The 20,945-nt window shown below is 32.6% G+C and overlaps 2 protein-coding genes across 4 annotated transcripts; both read left to right on the forward strand.

Moving 5' to 3' along the window:
• The first annotated feature begins 7,589 nt into the window (after positions 1-7,589).
• LOC125824686 (RNA-binding KH domain-containing protein PEPPER-like) lies at positions 7,590-13,587 on the forward strand. Of its 2 annotated transcripts, XM_049504079.1 has the most exons (7): positions 7,600-7,944; positions 10,349-10,607; positions 10,701-10,849; positions 10,939-11,054; positions 11,085-11,268; positions 12,718-12,918; positions 13,067-13,587. In XM_049504079.1, the coding sequence occupies exons 1-7, from the start codon at positions 7,651-7,653 to the stop codon at positions 13,253-13,255; spliced, it is 1,392 nt and encodes a 463-aa protein (XP_049360036.1). In that variant the 5' UTR covers positions 7,600-7,650; the 3' UTR covers positions 13,256-13,587. The 2 variants fall into 2 exon arrangements, with proteins under 2 accessions (XP_049360035.1, XP_049360036.1); XM_049504078.1 differs by having other exon boundaries at positions 7,590-7,944; positions 10,939-11,268.
• A 1,633-nt stretch (positions 13,588-15,220) lies between these two features.
• Positions 15,221-19,363, forward strand: LOC125824685 (pentatricopeptide repeat-containing protein At3g14730). 2 transcript variants are annotated; one of them, XM_049504077.1, is made up of 3 exons: positions 15,221-17,541; positions 18,241-18,790; positions 19,326-19,363. In XM_049504077.1, exon 1 carries the CDS (start codon positions 15,303-15,305, stop codon positions 17,214-17,216), a length of 1,914 nt encoding a protein of 637 aa, XP_049360034.1. In that variant the 5' UTR covers positions 15,221-15,302; the 3' UTR covers positions 17,217-17,541; positions 18,241-18,790; positions 19,326-19,363. The 2 variants fall into 2 exon arrangements, 1 of the variants encoding a protein (XP_049360034.1); XR_007442778.1 differs by lacking the exon at positions 15,221-17,541 and adding an exon at positions 17,913-18,151.
• Positions 19,364-20,945: the final 1,582 nt, after the last annotated feature.

Below are 20,945 nucleotides of genomic sequence, written 5' to 3' on the forward strand. Positions count from 1 at the left end.
GACATATAAAAAGGAACGGAGGGGGTATGTATATACTTTCCGTTATACTTTAAAGTTATATATACTCTTACCGTCAAACTTTTGGTATGTGTATACCCGTAAAACTAACGGTTGAACATGTGGCTTCATCTCAATAATTTAGCCATTTTTTATTAAATTTCTACCCAAAAATTAATAACTCACCCATCTTCCAGAATTATCCACCATGACCCAAATTAACACTATGACCCAATTATAACTCAAATGTCCTCTAGGAATTTTGCGTTCGGTTCTTTCAACAAAAGACAGCCGGCAAAGAGAAGAAAACGAAAAAATGAAGGTGATTCTCTCATCGAAAACAATGGACATCTCAGATGGGATAGAAAACAAAAATTTCATACAAAGTAAAACTTCGGTGAATCATGTTCATAGTAGCAATCATATTGGTGTTAATAATCATAAAAACGTCAAAGATGGAGGATAGCTGAATTGGTATGGACTGTTGTTGCTCAGCCTAAACACAGGTTCATCCTGTGGTTAGCTGAACAAAGAAGATTATTGACAAAGGAAAGGTTAGCTAATATGCATATCCGAGTTGAAGATGGTATATGTTGTTTATGCGATGGACAACAGATAGAAACTACAATGCATTTATTTGTTGAGTGTGACTGGTTTAAGCAAGTAAGCTTAAAAATACTGACATGGGCTGATGTGCAGCTACTACTAGGTGAAGTTAAGCAAGTGCTGGAAAGTATCAAAGCTAAGCATTGGAAGCCATTCAAAAAAGAGATAGTGGCTGCTATATGGAGAGTTGTTATATATCACACTTGGAGAGCTAGAAACTGGAAAAAATTTAAGCATACAATTGTACAGGCAGACATAGTGATAGTCCAGATCAAGAAGGAAATTGTAGAGAGATTAGACCTTCTTAAGTTGTCTAAGAAATCTCATAGGTGTCGAGGATACATACAGAATTTGAATTGTCATTAGTTTACTTGATTTTGTTGAGGCTTCTCTATCCTTTACACCCTTCCTAGAAGGTGGTATTGGTTATTAGGTACTCTTTAGTGTGTATTGTTGCTTTGTTGGTTATGGTAAGTTTTTCATAGTTTACCAAAAAAAATCATAAAAACGTCTAATAATCTATATATAATATGAAGGAGAAACATAGACAAGTATAAGCTAGATTTTAGAAAAGTGAAGTTGCACCTCTCTTTGGCCAAATATTCTATTTATCTTTTTCCTCAATTTTTTGACAATTTTTCATATTTTTCTACTTACTTATTATTGTACAAAAAATAAATATATCAATTACTACTCTTTTATTTGTTGTTATACTTAAATGTATCAAAAATTATTTACACTCATTATTATTCTTTATTACAAAAAAATAAAAGTCTCAATATTTTACTACTTCAATATTTCAAGATATTTGTCTCTTTTTTTATTATATTTTTTTTCCTCTTTCAATTTTGTTAAACACAGTGGAGTAGTACCAAAAGAGAAGAAGTTGATTTGCTTGCTTTCCTAATAAAACTTAAACACCCAACAAACGTTGAATAGTTCATGATTTTTTTTTTGTCCTATTATTTTATTTTTTCCTTCTTTTATTTATTTTCAATTTTTTACCTCATAACTTATATCTATTGAACTTCTACTTTAATTAATATTATTATCTCATTTTCTTTAAATTTTCACATTCATAACCCCCAACTATTTAATTTCAAAATTTAAGATACCTTATGATATTCCTTCAAATTTGTCTATATAAATTCATATTTTTTGTTTCATTAGATTCCTACTCCATATTATTATTTTTTATTCCATATTTGGAATAGTGATATCCTATATTATTATCGTAATATAAGATTTACACTTTAGTTTGACTCCATGAAAAGACTCTAGGATATGGATAGAAGGGGTGCCGGATAAAAACTCAAAAATAATTGCATTGATTATTAATTTTTTTCATCTTTGTTTTTGTGATTAAGGACTTGACAAAATTGTGTTGTTATTTTTCTCTTTTTGCTTACTTTTTCATATGTTCTCTCTATATTTTATTTTTATTTAATTTAGGTTCTTATAAATTTTTAATTGTAGTAAATTTACCAGAATAATATAAGATATATACGAAAATTAGCAATAGAGGTTTATTTAGATGATGATGAAAAATAAGAGAAAAATATTTATTTAGACGATGATGAAAAAGAAAAACAAGCTACAAAGAGAGGATTAAATATCAAAGAAGAAATGAAATAAAAATACTTATCTCTTTTTCCTCCTATTTTTTGTTTCATCAAAAAAAAAATCGAATAAAAGGAAGATTCATCGGACAGTAAATTTATCATTTAACAAAAATAAGAAATAAAATCAAGTCCTTAAATATGTTTATTCAAATTATATGTATTAACATCATAAAATATGAATTTTTTTCTTAATAAATTAGCTTTTTAATTATGAAAAATATTTGATAATAAAAATGTAATTCACTTAAGCTCTAATTCTACAAAAATATTTATATTGTGATATTATTATTATTTTTATTTCTATAATTGGGTTTTTATTTCTTGTATCATAATTAATTTTTTAAATAAATATACATATATTTTTCATAACTGCGCGAAGTGCGGCTAAATTCACTAGTGAATTAATAAAAGAAAGATTGGTGATTCACAACTCCTGTAATGCTCTGATGTGTATTCTCCTTTCGTCAAAGTCCAAAGCCCAAACCCTTTCAAAGAAGAATTTGTGAGCTATTTATAGGTGTGGAAAAGGTCTTAAATAGACTAACCAAGCCCATGAAAGATTAGGTAAAATTTGGACTCTTACTAAACTATAATAATGATTGGAAAAATTACCTATTTACACATCCTTATTTACCATATTTTTTATTATTCACTATCATTTCAAAATATTACAAAAATCCTTCTTTTTCCTCCAAAACCCCACTCTTCCGGGTACATAGCTTCTCAACTCACAAATGTCATTTCTCTCTTCGTATTTTCAACTCATTCAATCTCTTCCTATTTTCACTCCCTCAATCTCAACAGTTACTTCCTTATTACAATTTTGAATTTCAATTTTTTTTCTATCTCCAATCAATCGATTTCAGATTCCTCAATATGTAGTTTTTTGTCTTCTCCAACTTACAGTTCGTCATTTTTTTTCTTTTTTTCTTTTTGATTTTCCATCTTCAAAGTCTTGATACATATGGATGATGCTCCTTATTTTAGTATTGAAATTACCCAATTAATCTAACTTAATATTGATCGTATTTATGATTTTGACGATGATCATTGGGCTAAAACAGACTCAAACGCTTGCATGATCCATTATCAATGACGAATAATAATGTTGAGAAGTTGAAGTCGAAGAAGGATGTACCTTCGTCTTCTAAAGTGACTGTGAACCCCCCCCCCCCCCTTAAAAAAAAGGGTAGAAAAGTTGGATCTATAATATCTCATCTTACATAACATTTTTTTTTCAATTTTTTGTTGTTCATCTTTTTTTTTATACAAAAAATGGGGGGAAAGTAGAACATGTTGATAAATACCCTTCTCTACCCAAGGTTCATATTTTTAATGTCTGTAGTTGATTTTGATTCATAAATTTATGTATAATGCTTTCGTTTCAACTTTTTATTACATTACAATTTCATCATGTACAATGTATCGTGTTCAAATATTAGTTTTGATACATAATCCTAATTTATTAAAACACAAATTAGTATATATCATGTTCATAGTTATGTGTTTGATACATAACTATTACAAATTTCGTTATCTTTTACTACCATATACATATACCCATATCTATTCAACTAGAAGGCTATATATAAACACTAATGTTTTATAACAATACCAATTTGTATCATATTCATAATTATGTATATGACACATAACTTTGTTATGTATATAACATTGTTATGTATCACATGTTGTTATGTATATGCAACACTATTTTATAACTAAATTAGTGTGTATCATATTTATAAAAGGGCCTTATATACCCCTCAACTTTGCCATTTGGAGTTGATATGTCCCTCATTATGAAAGTGGCTCATGTATACCCTTACCGTTATACAAACGGCTCACATATACCCCTACCGTTGCAAAATGAGCTCACATATACCCTACATTTAACGGAAGTGAAAATTTTAGTTTTAAATTTATATTTTTGACTTTTAATTTTTTAAAAAAATCATTTAGGGATAAATATGATTCTTCTAGCAAAGTTCATGGTATATTTTAATCTTTTTCATACATAAATTATTTTTTGACTTCTTTGATTATCATTATTTGAGTTTCTTATTTTTTTCTTTCATTCCTTAGGGTAAAGAAAAAAAGTTTAAAACTATTTTTTTGTGGCTATATTATAATTTAAAACTATTTTTTTTTGCTATATTGTAATTTAGTTTTTGTATTTGAAGAAAAAAATTGGGTCGTCTATAATAAATTTTACAAGACTATTAGTGAAACATAAATAAATTTGACCATCAAAATAATAAATCTAAATTAGTCATTAAAACAAAAAAAAGTAAAAAAAAATATGTTTGAGGAGGATTAAATATACCCGTATGAGATTATATTTATTTTAAATAAATAATTAAAAAATTAAACTAAAATTAATTTTTTTTCACTTCCGTTAGAGGAAAAGGGTATATGTGAGCCATTTGTATATAAGTAGGGGTATATATGAGTCACTTTCATAATGAGGGGTATATCAACTCTAAATGACAAAGTTGAGGGGTATAACAGACCCTTTTTCCTAGTTTTTTTTTGTATATGATACATAACATTGTCAAATTGACTATGTATCAGATGTTATGTCAGTCCTTCGAGTAACATTTTAAGGCATAGTTGCACCAATTGTTTAACACATGTATATCAAATTCATCAAATTTCAGACTTTATTGTATGTATCAGATACATATCAACTAACCACAGTGTTTTGTAGCAATCACAAAAAATGCTATTGAGAACAATTACATGTATAATATATCTCTTATAAACTACAATATTTTTTCAATTAGAATAAGATACATAAATAATGCATAATTTTATGGTCATGATACATAAATAGTAATGTATAGTCAATGTCGAAGGAGGAGGAAAACACCATAGAGACGACGATAACAGCGCAAAGGGAGAGGATGAGAGCCCTTAGAGAAGCTCAAGAACTTCTTCAAACCCCTGACAATGATAGTCATAAGGCTAACAAAGATATTCATGATGTATCTTGATTTTAATTATACTATTAACTAAATGAAAAATATATTTACTTTAAAATTTGGAAAAATTACAGAAATCCACATTTTAGTTTACTTATTACCACTATCCCCTATAAGTTTTACAAATTTCCAAAATCCCTCATTTTCGTGCATCAGATTAATGTATCAGTAGCTTATATTATTGTATCTCGCATATCAGATTAGTGTATCATGCATAAAACGTACATTAGATGAGTGTATCATGTATAAAATGTAATGTATCTTACTTAACGATTAATGTATCTCGCGCATCAGATTAATGTATCAACGCTTATATTATTGTATCTGTTTGAGGGATTTCTGTAATTATAAACTTTTAAGTGATAGATTGTAATTTTGCCTTAAAAGTATGTGATTTCTGTAATTTGCCCTTAAAATTTTATATCAAAATACTTTACTTAATCTTTTCAATTAAATGACTCTTTAAGGCTAGAAATAAATTTTTGGACTGTTTGTGGCTTCTAGTAGCTCTTTTAATATTTGTAAATAAAATAAAATTATGTGAACAAGCATTGTAGAATTTATTTTTCGATAAATTATAAAATGTAATAGTATTTGATAGAAAATAGAAAACTAGTTGAGAGCATAATATATTTTTTCCTGATAAAGTAATGTAATAGCAATTTGATAAAAACTAGTAAATGCGGGAAAGAAATATTAATAATTTGCTAAATTGTTTCGTTAAAAATTATAAATTATAATAATAATTATTATTATTTGTTTCATCTTGTATGTGAAATAGATAATTTTATGATTGTGAAAATTTGTGTTTTAATTTTAATTATATTCTCAACAAAATGTGGGATATATATTTAATTTCAAAATTTATATAGAGATAATTCATTATATTCTTTCAATTAAATGACTCATTGGGCTATGAAGAAACTTTGGTCGTTAAAGATTTTTAATAGTACCTTTTATATTTGTAAAAGTGAAATACTATGAATAGACATTTTATAAATTACTTTCGAGGAAATGCGATTATAATTTGATGAATAACAATGAATATGGAGAGGAAGACTACTAATAATAGAGATTGAGTTGGTTAGTTCAAAATCATGATTATACTAGTATGTTGTTCGTGATATTTTGACTATTATATGATTTTATTGTTGTTTTAGCTATTTTTTCATTGTTTATTGATTTTGCTTTTCTTGGTTGTCTTCTTCTTTTTATATATCGAGATTTATTACACTTGAGTCGAGAGTCTTTTAAAAATAATCTCTGAAGCAAATGTAAGATCTGCATACACCTCATTTGTGGAATTTCATTGGATATATTATTATTGTATTAAATAAATAATTTCTATAATTGTAATTTAATTTTTATTTTTATTTTACCTGTATCTACAATTAAATTTATAACATATTTAATTTCAAATTTGATATCAAGATAACCTACTTAATTCTTCCAATCAAACGACTCTTAAGGTTCAATTTTTTTTCAATAGTTCCTTTAATATTTCTAAATGAAAAAACCGCACAAACAAATATTCCATGAATTACTTTTTCTATAAATTATGAAATGTAATTGTAATTTGATAAGAAATAATGAATGTGAAAAGAAAGAGACAATAATTGACTAAGGTGTCTGATCTAAAATCAGAATTATAATTTGAATTCTCTATTTCACCTTTTATATGAGATTTATAATCTTATAATTGTAATATAAATTTTATTTTGATTTTTAATTGTACCCTAAATTAAATACAAATACATTTTATTTTAAAATTTATATCAATTACGTACTTAATTTTTGACTAGACAATTTTTAAAGTTAGAAAGAACTTTTTTTATCGTCAACTTTTTTAGTAGTTTCTTTAATATTTATAAATAAAACGGTATAAACAGATATGCTAGATATTACATTTTAACAAATTATGATATATAATATGTAATTTGATAAATTACACCGAATTAATTAGGAGCACACTCACACAGTTAAATGTAGATATCATAAACACGAGATACAAGGATACGTTTCACCATTTGTTTTACGTCCTGGGTAAATTTCTTTCGTGTCTGCAGGTCAAGAAATCATCTTTCTGTTTTTGGAGAAAAACAGAGCAATCAAAGAATGGACCAACCCACATAATAACCTCTTAATATTGCTTATCTATGTTATTTACTATGATGACGACAACGACAATAACAACAATAACATATATATGATCTTATGAGGTTCGAAAATGGCGAAATTATATGTCGAAAAATGGTAAAATGTATATAGACCTTAATCTTATCTTTATTTCGAACCCAATATTAGAAAAAGGAAAAATGCATAGACACGTGACAATCTCCACCTCTATAAAACCCTCAATTATCTTCGTTCTCCTCACTTCTTTTCCCGCAACTGCAAAAACTTAACCTAAAACCCTAAAATACTCTTAGCAGAGGCGATCAATGGCTTCCATCGAACAAATCCAAAATGGTTCTCTTGTAACGCATGAATTTGAAAATTCTCAAGTGAAACCAGAAGAAGCAGACGCAGGTTTAGTGAAAATCGCACCAGAGGTTTCGATAGAGAAGCCAAAATGGCCTGGGTGGCCTGGGAGTTGTGTGTTCAGATTGATTGTACCGGTGCTCAAAGTTGGAAGTATTATTGGGCGTAAAGGAGAACTTGTTAAGAAGATGTGTGAGGAAACTGGGGCTAAGATTCGTGTACTTGATGGCCCTCCTTCCTCTCCTGATCGAGTTGTAAGTTTATCCTTTCTTTTGGTTATGAATTCCAATGCGGATGATGCTGTTTTTATACAGATTTTATATGATTCATGTTGATTTTACTGTCAAGGTTTGGATTTTGATGTGATGTTTTGTTTCATCACTGGTTAGGGGGAGGAGGGTTCAATTGAACCCCCTTTATAAAAAAGAAATGCGTATGATGCTCTTTTTTATACACATTTCATTTGATTCATGTTGAATTTGCTGTTAAGGTTTGGATTTTGATGTGATGTTTTGTTTTGTTTTGTTTTACCACTGGTTAGGGGTGAAGGAGGGTTCAATTGAATCCCCTTCGTCAAAAAGATGTGTATGATGATCTTTTTTTATACACATTTCATATGGTTCATGTTGATTTTGCTTTCAAGGTTTGGATTTTGATGTGATGTTTTTTCACCACTGGTACGGTGTGGAGGAGTTTGTTAAAAAAATTTACCATGCAAAAACGATGAAAGAGTTTTTGTTTGCATATCAGTCCGAATTTACGTGTGTCACATTTGGGATTTTGATAATCAACCAAATTCTTCTTTGATCGGAATTTGTTTATATGCCTTTAAAATATTTAAAGTGTTAATCATTGTATTTATAGTACACTTTATTTAATGTTCACATGTATAAATTTTATTTTAAAATTTTTTACAGCTTTTATGTCCATAATTCGCGGTCAAAGTTTATAAGTTTGAATTTTGAAATTTCAATTGTGCCACGTAAATTGGGACATGGAGAGTATATATGCTTTTGAATTACCTTGATTAAGGGAAAATTCTAGGGTATGTCGAAGGTGATTCAGAAATTGCTTTCGATATCACCTATTCAAATTCAAGTTGCAATTTTGTATATGTTTGAATCTCCTTATTAGAACTCCTTGGTCCGCCACTTTCGCTGATATAGTAGTACACTCGTTAAATGAACATCATAAACTAGTAAATAGGAAGAGAGGAAGTATGACATCAGATTGGAAGTAGCAGTTTACTGTACATCTAGGGGTAAAGTATTGGGAACTTGTATAGTTCAGGGAAGGGTTGGATGAAGAGTAAATTTTCCAACCCTAAGATGAAAAGTAGGATTTTTATGACACAATTCTTAAGTTCATACTTCTTGGGTGTATTTCAACTCGTTTCCTTTTCTGACCTTTAAATTGTTTTTATGGCTTAATAAGCATTAAGGGTTTAGGAAGTTTGAGTCTTGTGTGACTTAGAGTCCCACTTATTACACAAGTTACTCTCTCTATATAAATCTTCCTTGTCTTTGTGACATGACTCCTCTGCACGACCCTCCAACCCATGCCCCCACACCTGCCTTCACAAGGAAACGGAGAAAATGCTAGATGTAAGGAATTGGCTCCATTGATCTTTCAATGTTGAAATAATATGGTTTTAGTGATGAAGTTGCATAGGATGTAATGAAGAGAGGACTGAGTACTACATCGATGAGTTACCGGAAATACTTGGCTGAGATTTTTACAACAGCAAGCTAATGGCAGTTTGCGAAAGAAAAATCATCCTATAGAAAGTTTATAAATGAGAAGAAGTTTCTCCAAGGTGTGAGATCTCAGTTTCACTATTAGCTCCACTTTCAGAACTTCATAAAAGCATCCATTTGAAGTGCAATGAATGTGTTTGAAGATAGATGTCAAAACTAATTTGAGGGAAAATTTAAATGGAAAATTGAAATAATGAAAATGCAAAAGAGCAAAAAATTGAGGTGTGGAAAAAGAATTATTGACCTTTTGTGTTTTCATTCTTTTACTTTAGGGGGCTAGTGGTGTGGAACAATAAGGGGTTGTTTGGTAGCCGGTTACATTTATACAAGTATTAGTAGTATAGGAATTATTGTGAGGGAATGTGTGTATATTTAATGCAACGATAAGTTATTCATGTATTAGTTATTCCATCTTCTATCTTGCATAAAGTAATACATAGATTCCCTCATAACTTGTACACATATTAGTTATGTGATTTCTAAATTGCAAACCAAACACTGTAATAGGTGTGTTGAATTTTATACATAGTAGAAGAATGATAGAAAATAAGTTTTTACTTATGCAAAATTTTATACATGAATTACTTAGCTTCTAACTAGCTACCAAATGAATCCTAAGGGGTTGAAGATGTGTGTGAAGACATAGGTTGTAGATATGATAATTAGAGTCCATCCCCTGTAATATGACTAATTGAAAGGGGAAAGGTGATTGCTAATTATTTTCTTTCAAAGTTTGCATTCTATTCGTCATCTCACTTTTAATATATTTCATTTGCTACCTTTCTTTCCGGGTATCGGTTTTCAATATTTTCTGTTGTGAAGGCTTCCAACCTCCTTATTCTGTTCTGCCCTCTCTTTGAAGAAGTAGTCTTCATGATAGTCCTCATAAACAATGCCACAGGTTCTAATATCAGGGAAAGAAGAACCCGAGGCAGCATTATCCCCTGCTATGGTAGCTGTAATAAGAGTGTTCAAACGTGTCACTGGTCTATCTGAAGGTGAAGATGATGTCAACTTACCTGGAGTTGCTGGGGCTGCATTCTGCTCCATCAGACTACTCGTAGCATCAACACAAGCTGTGAACTTAATAGGAAAGCAAGGGTCTTTAATCAAGCCTATCCAGCAAAACACTGGTGCCTCCATTCGAGTTCTTTCCAATGGTACTTCTTTGCAGTCTTTATTCTATTACTGCTTGAGTTACTAGAATTACTGTTAAATAAGTTACAGGGGTTCACTTTAATCTATATACTCAGATGAGATGTCAATCTATGCGACTTCGGATGAGAGAATTGTGGAAATTCAAGGTGAAGCTCTTAAGGTTCTCAAAGCTTTAGAATCAGTGATTGGGCACCTTAGAAAGTTCTTGGTGGATCAGAGCGTTCTTCCCTTGTTTGAAAAGAATGTAAGCCTATGCCTTTTTCCTTTATCAGTTTGTTATCATATCAATGTTCTTTGATATGCTTATCCTTGTTGTACTTGTTCTTTCTGCAGTACAATACACCTGCCGTTCAGGAGCGTGAAACTGAGCCTTGGTCTGAGAGGACAATGCTTAATACCTCACGGCCAGGACTTGGTGATTATCCTCCTCGATCAGGACTTGGTGATTATCCTCCTCGATCAGGACTCGGTGATTATCCTCCTCGATCAGGACTTGGTGATTATCCTCCTCCAACAAAGAGGGACTCACTGTTTCCCGAACGTGAAAGCCAGCTGGACTCACATTATCATTCTACTGGACTTTCACTGTATGGGCAAGATCTTGGACTTTCTGGAACTCGCACTTCAGGTGTGAGTCGTGCTGGGAATTCTGTTATTACTCAGGTTTGTGTCTTTACCATCTTACTTTACAGTACAGAGCTGTCTTGTATGTTTTTGACCAAAAAGCAACTTCAGTAAGAGGATTTCTCTTCTCGTCTATTTTCACATGGTATGAGAGCTTATACAATCTTCTTGATAGACACTTAATTAATATGGTCGGGGGTTTAGACTGTCTGATCCAACAGTTTTCTTTCTTTCCGTGAGTTCTTGTTTCTTACTTCTTTTTGGGTGACTGTTCCTGTGTGTTTGTGGCACCGGCTCTTTAGCAACCTTTCAAACAGAGAAGTTTTCGAAACCTTTTGTCTTCTTTTTCTTTGTGGTATTAGAGTAGGGATGTTACTTAGACTCTTACATCAAGTTTCTGTTCCATAAAATCCTACTCTGGTCTTTTCTTAATGGCATCTTGTCCAATTATAAGTACCTCCGTTGACCATTGAATTTTCGCTCACTGTTTCAAGAGTTCTGTTTTTCTTCTTTTTGTCGGGGTATTAAAATCAGGCAGCGAGTCCCTCCTCTGAGCATTGTATTTCCAGTCTTGTTATAGCAACTTTTTATTTCATTTCTGCTTTCAATTCAAGCTAAACTGATGAAGTCCTGGACATTTGCATCCCGTTACTTTTTATATGAGAAGATTTCTCTGTGTTTATACAAATAAGCACTTATCTTTTATATTGCGCAATTGCTATGGCTTTCCTGAGAAAAGAATCTTAACATTACCTTTCTTTGCAGTGATTTTTTAGTATTTCTTGTTCAAAGTAAAAAGAACTCAATTTAACTAATTATCTTTAGTTCGTGTGGAGTGTTGAAAGTGGTTCGAAATATTAAAGTTGTTATTAGAGTCTGGTAGCAAGTCTTCTTATTAGAGTCTAGAGTTCCATTCATTGTTCTCTGCAACTTTGGGTTACTCTTGGAGTGCTACTTTCAAATCCCAGTGGAGGCAAAAATGCTAGGTGCAGTTTAAGATCTCTTGTCTGCAATTCCCTGATATTTTCAGTTCAAGGCATTCTAATTATAATAGACCTGTATAAGATTAAAGGGACAAGTATGAAGTCAAGTGACGTTGTTAAGTGAGAATACACACTGGTGGTGACTTTTATGTTTTTATTTGGAAGGGGTGAAGTGCTCAAGCGAACTAGATAGATTGGTAGAAATTCCATGTTTGCTCTTGAGAAACATTTGCTAACTGTGTACTGTACTATTTTTCTTTGCTAAACCATTCAATCATCACAAGCTGAGTATATGTAGCAGTATGTTATCTTAACGGTGTTTGTAAGTTGTGTGATTAGTTGCATTTGTTTTTTGATCTAAAAGCCTAGACCTGTAAAATTGTTAATAACACTTCCCCTGCTTCTTATGCTAGTTTTATGTTCTCTGCAATGTATGAAAAGTTACTCTGTTATGTCATAAACAATATACTTGTTTCTGGCGACCTCATCTTGGTTTCCGTTTCAGATATCCCAAACTGTTCAAATGCAAATACCACTAGCTTATGCAGAAGATATCATTGGCATAGGGGGAGCAAATATTGCTTATATACGCCGTACTAGTGGTGCCGTTCTTACAGTGCAAGAAAGTAGGGGTTTATCTGATGAAATCACGGTGGAAATAAAAGGGATGTCATCACAAGTTCAGACAGCCCAGCAGCTTATCCAGGTAAATCTCAATTTAAAAAAGACATCTAGTTGATATGTAAATACTCCACATCTGATGCATCTAAAACCTGCGAACTATATGTGATTGAGGAGTTTCCATAGTATTCTTCTGAATTGCAAAACAACTGATGAGTGAATCGTCAATGTAGGAATTTATGAGCAGCCACAAAGAATCACTTCCAAGCAGTTATGGCCAGTTAGATACAGGCTTGAGGCAATCGTCTTACTCTAACCTTGGTGGTGGCTCTTATCCATCATCTTCATACGGCGGACATCATTATGGTGGTGGCTATGGATCATTTGGTGCTGGAGGAGGATACAGTAGCTACAGGTCATGAACAGAATAGCCGGAGTCTTAGCACTCGTACTTCCCTTCCTGTTTGTTCTTGTGCATCTGATGCCAGAGCAAACACTGAATCAACCGCATGTGGTTCCATGCTTTGTTAATCTGATATCGCATACAACAATGTATTGATAGCTTTTCCAGTAGCCCACCATAGCTTGTAGTTCTTGCATGTGTATCGATATGATACCATTGAATCTTTCGTTGATTTATTTATACTTTAAGCTTCGTTTTGTAAATGTTGCAACTTGTGACTTGCACAAAAATGATCAGTTGCAATTGCTTCTCCAGAGGGGTGGTAGTTTTTCAGATATTTATGAATGAACCTTGTCAAATTTTGTTGTTTATAGCGCTTCTTTTATGCTAAGTTTGTCTGTCAAAGGTGAGAGCATTCTTATCCAACTTCAAACTGGGTATGTGCTAATCTTCTGCATCGAATTCTAGTGGAAACTCATTATTGTTTTGGGGTTCGAAGTGAGTTATTTTGTGGAAGATAAATGTGGAAAATTCTTTATTAAAAGTAGCGGTGGATCTCTTCGGCTTGAGACGAGTGACTTTCTGCTCCTCTCCAGTAAGTCAAGTGGGTTTTCACTCCTCTACGGTAAAGTCAAGTGGCTTTCCCTCTTTATAGAGAGTTTAGATAACACTAGTTTTCATAACAATGCTTGGGCCTGCGGTATAGGGAGTTTAATTGCTTTGACTTCATATTTTTTACTATTTCCTTCTAAACTTTACATTAGTATTAGCAACTTTTATGGCTTAATCCCCAATTTGAAATGACTATGCAACTTTTTCGAAGGTATAACGGTGAATTTGCACAAAAAAAACCCTACTATTTATTTGCTCATTAAGAAAATTTTAATGTTCCTTGGGAAGTGATTCCTATCGAAAATGACATGATGCTCTTTATAAAATGCTTGCTAGAAAAAAAATCAAATTATATTCTCTAGTCAAATATACAAAAGATGTATACTATACTAATTATGCATTAATATATAAAAAATATTTTTTTATAGATCGTTATTTTAGTTGTGTAGTTTTTTTTTCTTTTATAAATTTGATTTTAATTTTATATCATTCTTACACATAAGAAATCTTCATATTTACATACAAATTTATATATTATCAGCCATAATTTTAGTTTTGTAGTCTATTACAAACTTGTTTTAAATTTTATGTCATTTTTATATATAAAAGATTTTTTTTATCTTTATAGATAAGAAATTTAAAATGATCACCACGCAAGACTATTTCTTCTTATAAGAAGCCAACAACAATATAAACAGATCACATATTTACCTAGTAAAGAGACAATTTAATGATAAATATTCAAAAATACATATTGCAAGTATATTATGAAAGACCAACCAGGATCTCGAGTTTGAGTTCCTTTGAATTCGGCCGCGGGATCCAATATAACAAGGGCAAATCACAAATGAATAGTAAATCACAAAATAAAAAGATTATATTTTTCCGCCTCCTTAAACCTCAGTATTTGATTCAACCCTTCCTAGATTGCGTCAATCCTCAGACAGAAATTTCATTTATGGTATCCATCTTCTTCATTCCTTCAAATCAATGACAAGTAATTGTTTGATTCTTGTTTTTTTTTTTTTCTATTTCCCTTCACCCATTTACTATCTGCACTCTTTTTCACTCACTTTCTTGACTAATTATACTGAATGGTTCTTGGGTTGTTTCAAGATTGTTACTTTTTCACAAATTACATATGCAGGTATAGAAGTATAGGTTCAGATTTGAAAAGGGTATTGAGATAGTAAGTTTTTAGTAATCATGCTGCATAATTTTCTGAGTTTGAGGTGGTCTGTAGTTAAGAGCTAGCAGTTGTAGATAATTATAGTGCTCAATTTCATACCTGTTTGGATTTCTTTAGTTTATTTTTTGATAAAAGATTGCTTTTTTATGACATAGATGTAGTGGAAGCGAAAAACTGGGGAGGGGATTTTACAAGGTGAGGAATCGAGTAGCCAACCAACTGAGCATCTAAGATCCCATATGCATTTTCTTTTTTTTGCTCCTAAATGAGGCGAAGAACCTTAATTACGAGGTCTTTGTCAATATTTAAGTCACAATGTCAATATTCAATTAGTTTTTCATCCATTGCCTACAAGTCTTTTGATCTCAAGACTTGCATTGTATCACTTCAATCATGTGCTAATGACAAGGACCTTACAGGAGGGAAACAAGTTCATTGCCACATGCTTAGATGTGGCCATTTGGATTTATCTCCCGTGCCTACCACCAGCCTTATTAACATGTACTCGAAATGCAATTCGATATCCAATGCATTATCTGTATTCTATACTTCACCAATTGATCATAATGTGTTTGCTTATAATGCTATAATAGCAGGGTTAATTGCCAATGATTTGCCTAAAAGTGCTTTTGAATTCTATTTCAAAATGAGGCTAGTTGGTATCATGCCTGATAAGTTCACTTTTCCTTGTGTGCTTAAGGCTTGTAAAAATGAAGTAGATTTGAAAAGGATTCACGGGTTGGTTTTTAAATTTGGGCTTGAAGTTGATTTATTCATCGGAAGTGCTTTGTTGCACAGTTATCTAATGTATAGGATGGTGGATTTTGCGTTAGATGTGTTTGAGGATTTGCCGGAGAGGGAAGATGTTGTGCTTTGGAATGCCATGATCAATGGATATGCTCAAACTGGAGAGTTTGGTAGTGCTTTGATGGTTTTTAGGTGGATGATTGAGGATGGGGTTATTCCCAACAAGTTTAGCATAACAGGTGTACTTTCAGCTCTGGCAAATTATGGGGAAGTTTATAATGGAAAGGTGATACATGGGTTTGTGATAAAAAAGGGTTTTGATTTGGGGGTTGCCATTTCTAATGCATTAATAGACATGTATGGTAAATGTAGCTGTGTTGCTGACGCTTTAGAGGTTTTCCAGACAATGGATGATAAGGATATATTTTCATGGAACTCAATAATTTGTGTGCATGAACAATGTGGTAATCACGAGGGAACTTTGAGGCTTTTCAAAAGGATGTTGTCTGCTAGAGTTCGTGCTGATTTGGTGACTGTCACCACTACACTTCCTGCCTGTTCTCATTTAGCAGCGTTGAGGCATGGTAGAGAGATTCATGGATACATGATTGTTAATGGTCTGAGGAAAGATACTGCTGACAAAGAATATGATGATACTTACATTGACAATGCAATTTTGGACATGTATGCCAAATGTGGAAGCATGCGTGAAGCTAAGCTGATCTTTGATATGATGAATTTCAAAGATGTGGCGTCGTGGAACATTATGATTAAGGGGTATGGCATGCATGGATTTGGCATCAAGGCATTAGAATTGTTTTCTGATATGTGTAAGGCAGAATTGAGGCCTGATGATGTCACATTTGTTGGGGTTTTGTCAGCTTGCAGCCATTCAGGGCTTGTAAAACAGGGGAGAGAATTTCTTGCCCATATGCAGCCGAAGTATGGTGTTGTGCCTTCTATTGAACATTACACCTCTGTGATTGACATGCTAGGTCGTGCTGGGCAGCTTGAAGCTGCTTATGAGTTGTTATTAACAATGCCCATTAAGACCAATTCTGTCGTATGGAGAGCGTTCTTGGCTGCCTGCCGTCTACATGGTAATGATGATCTTGCTAAGGTTGCTGCAAAACAGGTACTTGATCTTGAACCAGATCATTGTGGAAGTTATGTCATATTATCAAATGTGTATGGACAGACTGGTCGCTATGAAGAGGTATTAGAGATAAGAGATGCAATGAAGCTACAAAATGTAAGGAAGACACCTGGTTGTAGCTGGATTGAACTTCATAATGGTGTCCATGTCTTTATTACTGCTGATAAATCACATCCTGAAGCCAACCTTATTTATGCTGGATTGAATTCTTTAACAGCGCGATTGTGTGAGCATGGTTATACACCAGAATCTGATGCCTTGGAAAGCAGTCCATGATATTCCAGACTTATTCTCCGTTGTTCTAGATGAAGATTCCTGAAGCACTGACTGAAAGAAGGTTCTTACAATATCTATTTGGGAAACCTAGCAAGTGTGTGAGTTCATTTTGCTTCTCATGGAAACCAATGTCTATGTATGCTGGTGCTCCGAAAATAGCCCGAGTTATCTGTGTGCTTTTGCAGATAAACTTTCTATTGAAAAATGAAAAGTATGTTTTCTTCACTTTTGGAGCATATCATTTTGCAGCATCTGCTATAACCAAGGGGATATTAAGTGCAACTAAGGACTATGCTTCTCTTTTTGATGTTGACGGTCATTGAATGTAAGTGTTCTCTATCATATGGGCATTTCCACTGCAGTTTTTTTGTAGGCTTATTTAGTATTCAGAACTTGCACACTGAATGTTGTTACTCTTTATCATAATCAATATGTTTCTTCATTTCTTCTGAAGTATAATTTTTAGCGATCTACCTACTGTATATATGAATTCTGGTCATCAAACTTCTTTGTAAGTCTTGAAAATGGTGAAGGAAAGGCTAAGGTATTCTGGGAAAATGCCATTAACTTTTTTTTGCCGGCAAAAGCCGGGTATTTAAGTTGAGAAGGATTGAAGGGAGGGCTCATTATTCACCAAGTGTTGAATCATGCGTCACTGGCCCTTGGGGATTTCTGGCTTTAAAAAAAATTGAAAATGTTGAAGGAAATGCTGAAGTATAGGTTCTGTGAAAATTGCCAGCATTCTGGTCAGCCATAGCTTGTTTTATTTTCCAGATTTTCAAATACTAAGTAGTGACAATATAAATCATTTGTTTGTCTGCATCCTACCAACTATATTTTATTAACCTTACCTTGCTGAATGTGAAGCTACAGTAGGTTCCTAAGAAAGCCTGCATTAGGCATTCTATAAAGCAGTTGATATGTCTCTCCTTTAGGTTTAAATTTTGGTTCTTTTGCTTAAACCTGTAAAATAATCTCTTAGCCAAAGTTAAAATAGTGATAAACTGCTACTATGGAACAACAGGAACTATATGGAGACCATTCCTAAACAGGCATCATGAATTATACAGAAGATCATGAAGGCATCTAGGTATTTCACAGAAGCAGGACATGAACTAACTGATATTTATAACATGAACCAGTTCCCAACAAGATGGTTCTATCAGAAGATTAGAGGAGAGTTTCCAAAGGTGGAATGGCAGGAACTGATATGCAATAACCTTGGAATTCCTAACTGGTCATGGAAGATGATTTGGAAAACCAGATCACCTATGAAAGCAGCTTTTTTGGTTGGCTAGCAGCTAGGGATGCTTGCCAAGCACAACACAAGTTACAAAGGAGAGGGTTTTCCTTGTGCAGTAGCTGATATTTCTGCAATTTAGAGGAGGAAACAGTTGAACATCTTTTCTTGCATTGCAGATTTCAAGACAATGTTGGGAACTTTTCTCTAACATAATGGGCATATCTTTGGTGTCACCAGAGAAAATTAGTAGCTTGTTGGAAGTGTGGCGATTTGTTTGAGGATGTCTGAGGTGGTGCCGATCTGTTTACTGACCTCTCTCACTAAGGAACGGGTAATTTGCGTAATTTATATAGTGCCTAAATTGTTTACCTGTCTTGAAGATGCCTTGGTATAATTAGCTATTATCTAGCTTTAATTAGCATCATAATATTGGGGTTTTAAGTACCATTTTTATGTGTGCACAAACAGGCTCAGACAGGCGGAAACGACCATCATTAAAAAAATGTACTGTTTGTTATGTCGTTACTAAAAAATAAAATAAATTAACAACCCAAGCTTTTGTTGCTGAAACAATGAATTTGAATCCTTCTATCTAACAGGTGCTCACAACTGTTTATGGAATACATATTAACATACTGTTGTTTAATGCTGCTTCATCTATCCTTGACAATATATTGTGTTTAAGAAAGTTGTTTATGTTGAAATTCATCTGATCCTGGGATGTGGATGTAGAATTCCAGTCATTCAGATTAAACTCCATTGAGGCTTTGCGTTGCATTATTTATTTATTTGTTTCTAACTCTAGCATTCTTTATTTTATGTCTTATCTAAGGAGCTCTGAGATTTTACTACTTTGGCTAATGCAGGTGTGAGTCCAGAAGATTGTTCCTACACGATACAAGCTCTCATTTTTTTCTCCTAGAAGGTTACAGACTTGCAGCAGTGTTTTTCCCTTCCATTTGTGCTCAGGGGCCAATGCTCTAAGTTTAAATATTGCTTCAATTATCTGGCAGCGTTTGGCAGTAGATGCTTAAAATTATTTTGAAGTCTTATGGAACATAATATCAGCTAATCTTGATGAAGCACAAGGTACTCTCCCTCTTAATTTGTTTGTGCACTCTTGGCTACAAATTTGACCAATTGTTGGCGCTAAATCAGACTAAATTAAATTTATTTTGTCAGAGAAAGCATAAATGACCAGAAACTGCACTAAAACTCGTGGAATTAGACTACGTGCTCGCAAGCTGGCCCAAATATCGTGGTTATTTAAAAGAATAGTTTTCAAATTTCGTTTGGTTTGAATCTCAGGAAGCAAAAGTGATAAATATTTAAGAACAGATAAGAGTCCCCTACTAGAAGTGAAGAAAAGAAAGAAGGAAAAAGGTGTAAGAAATAAGTAGCAGCATTTATATTTGGATCGTTGGGGAAAATGTTTAAGATTTTGATGGGGACTTAATAAGCAATGTAGCATAAGTTTACCTAAGACTCGCATGCTTTGGTTGGTATTTTTTTCATAGGCAGATGTATTGTCCAGAAAAATAATATGCCTTTTGTTTTGCATTGTTGCAGGGCATCTAACAATTCTTCATAGCCGTAGAGAGTGTCGTATGATACTCTCTCATCAACTTGGCTATTATTTTCTTCTAAACAACCTGGTTTGGGCCTACTAATCTCAGAGAAAGAAAGCTCGCTTTCACCAAGTCACAGCCAAGACAAGCTATGGTTCTCGGAGGAGCCTTCAGTTCGATGCTCATCAGAGTAAGTAGGAACAATAAGTGGTTTTCTTTTGGCGCGTTCAGTTTGAGCATAGCAACATGTGGTTGTTTTGTTGTGTTTTTGCCAGAAACAAATGGCAGAACATTTATTTAGTGATACACAATGGATGAAGAGGAGAACAAAGACAAAACATTTGTCTGTTGTATTGTTTCTGGTTTCTGAGTAAATTTGGCCATTTCTAGTTTACTTACTTATTGATGTTATAGTTGTGTATTTCAATGACTGAACTGGATTGGTGTCTTTGTCATTTAATTTTAGTATCCAAATCGGTGGTAGGTATCCCGTGGAATTAATTCAATTCATATATTATAGAACTATATTAAATTAATATTTGAAAAAAATAGTTTGATAGGAAAATCACTTATGACAAAGTTTAATTGTCATGGTTTTCTTTTTTAGAGTCAAACTATAAGAACTTTGACTAGCATTTTATGATGCATTTTTTCATTGTATTGATATGCAAAAAAAATGCAACTTACAGTACTTTTTGTATAGTTTTTAATTATCTAATTTTTTTGTTTAAAATATCGAATTAATATAATCTAATTTAACTTTGAAAATTAGTCAAATTGACTTTTGAAAAGTACAACAAGACAATTAAAAGTGAACGGAGGGAGTAATAGCTTAGTTAGATTTTCTATACTTAAATTGCAGAACATTTATATATAATTTGTCCCAATTTTTTTTTGTTGATTCTATTTGAGAAACAA

Source organism: Solanum verrucosum, unplaced genomic scaffold, assembly GCF_900185275.1.
Source record: "Solanum verrucosum unplaced genomic scaffold, falcon-dt-bn FXZP01000022.1, whole genome shotgun sequence".
In the NCBI taxonomy this organism is placed as follows: domain Eukaryota; kingdom Viridiplantae; phylum Streptophyta; class Magnoliopsida; order Solanales; family Solanaceae; genus Solanum; species Solanum verrucosum.

Bases quoted from the DNA above. Each gene is read 5' to 3' on its own strand.
- LOC125824686 (XM_049504078.1), top strand. From the start codon at position 7,651: ATGGCTTCCATCGAACAAATCCAAAATGGTTCTCTTGTAACGCATGAA. The intron at 7,945-10,348 runs GTAAGTTTATCC...ACAATGCCACAG, and splicing joins CTTCCTCTCCTGATCGAGTT to GTTCTAATATCAGGGAAAGA. The intron at 10,850-10,938 runs GTAAGCCTATGC...TTCTTTCTGCAG, and splicing joins TTCCCTTGTTTGAAAAGAAT to TACAATACACCTGCCGTTCA.
- LOC125824685 (XM_049504077.1), top strand. From the start codon at position 15,303: ATGAGGCGAAGAACCTTAATTACGAGGTCTTTGTCAATATTTAAGTCA.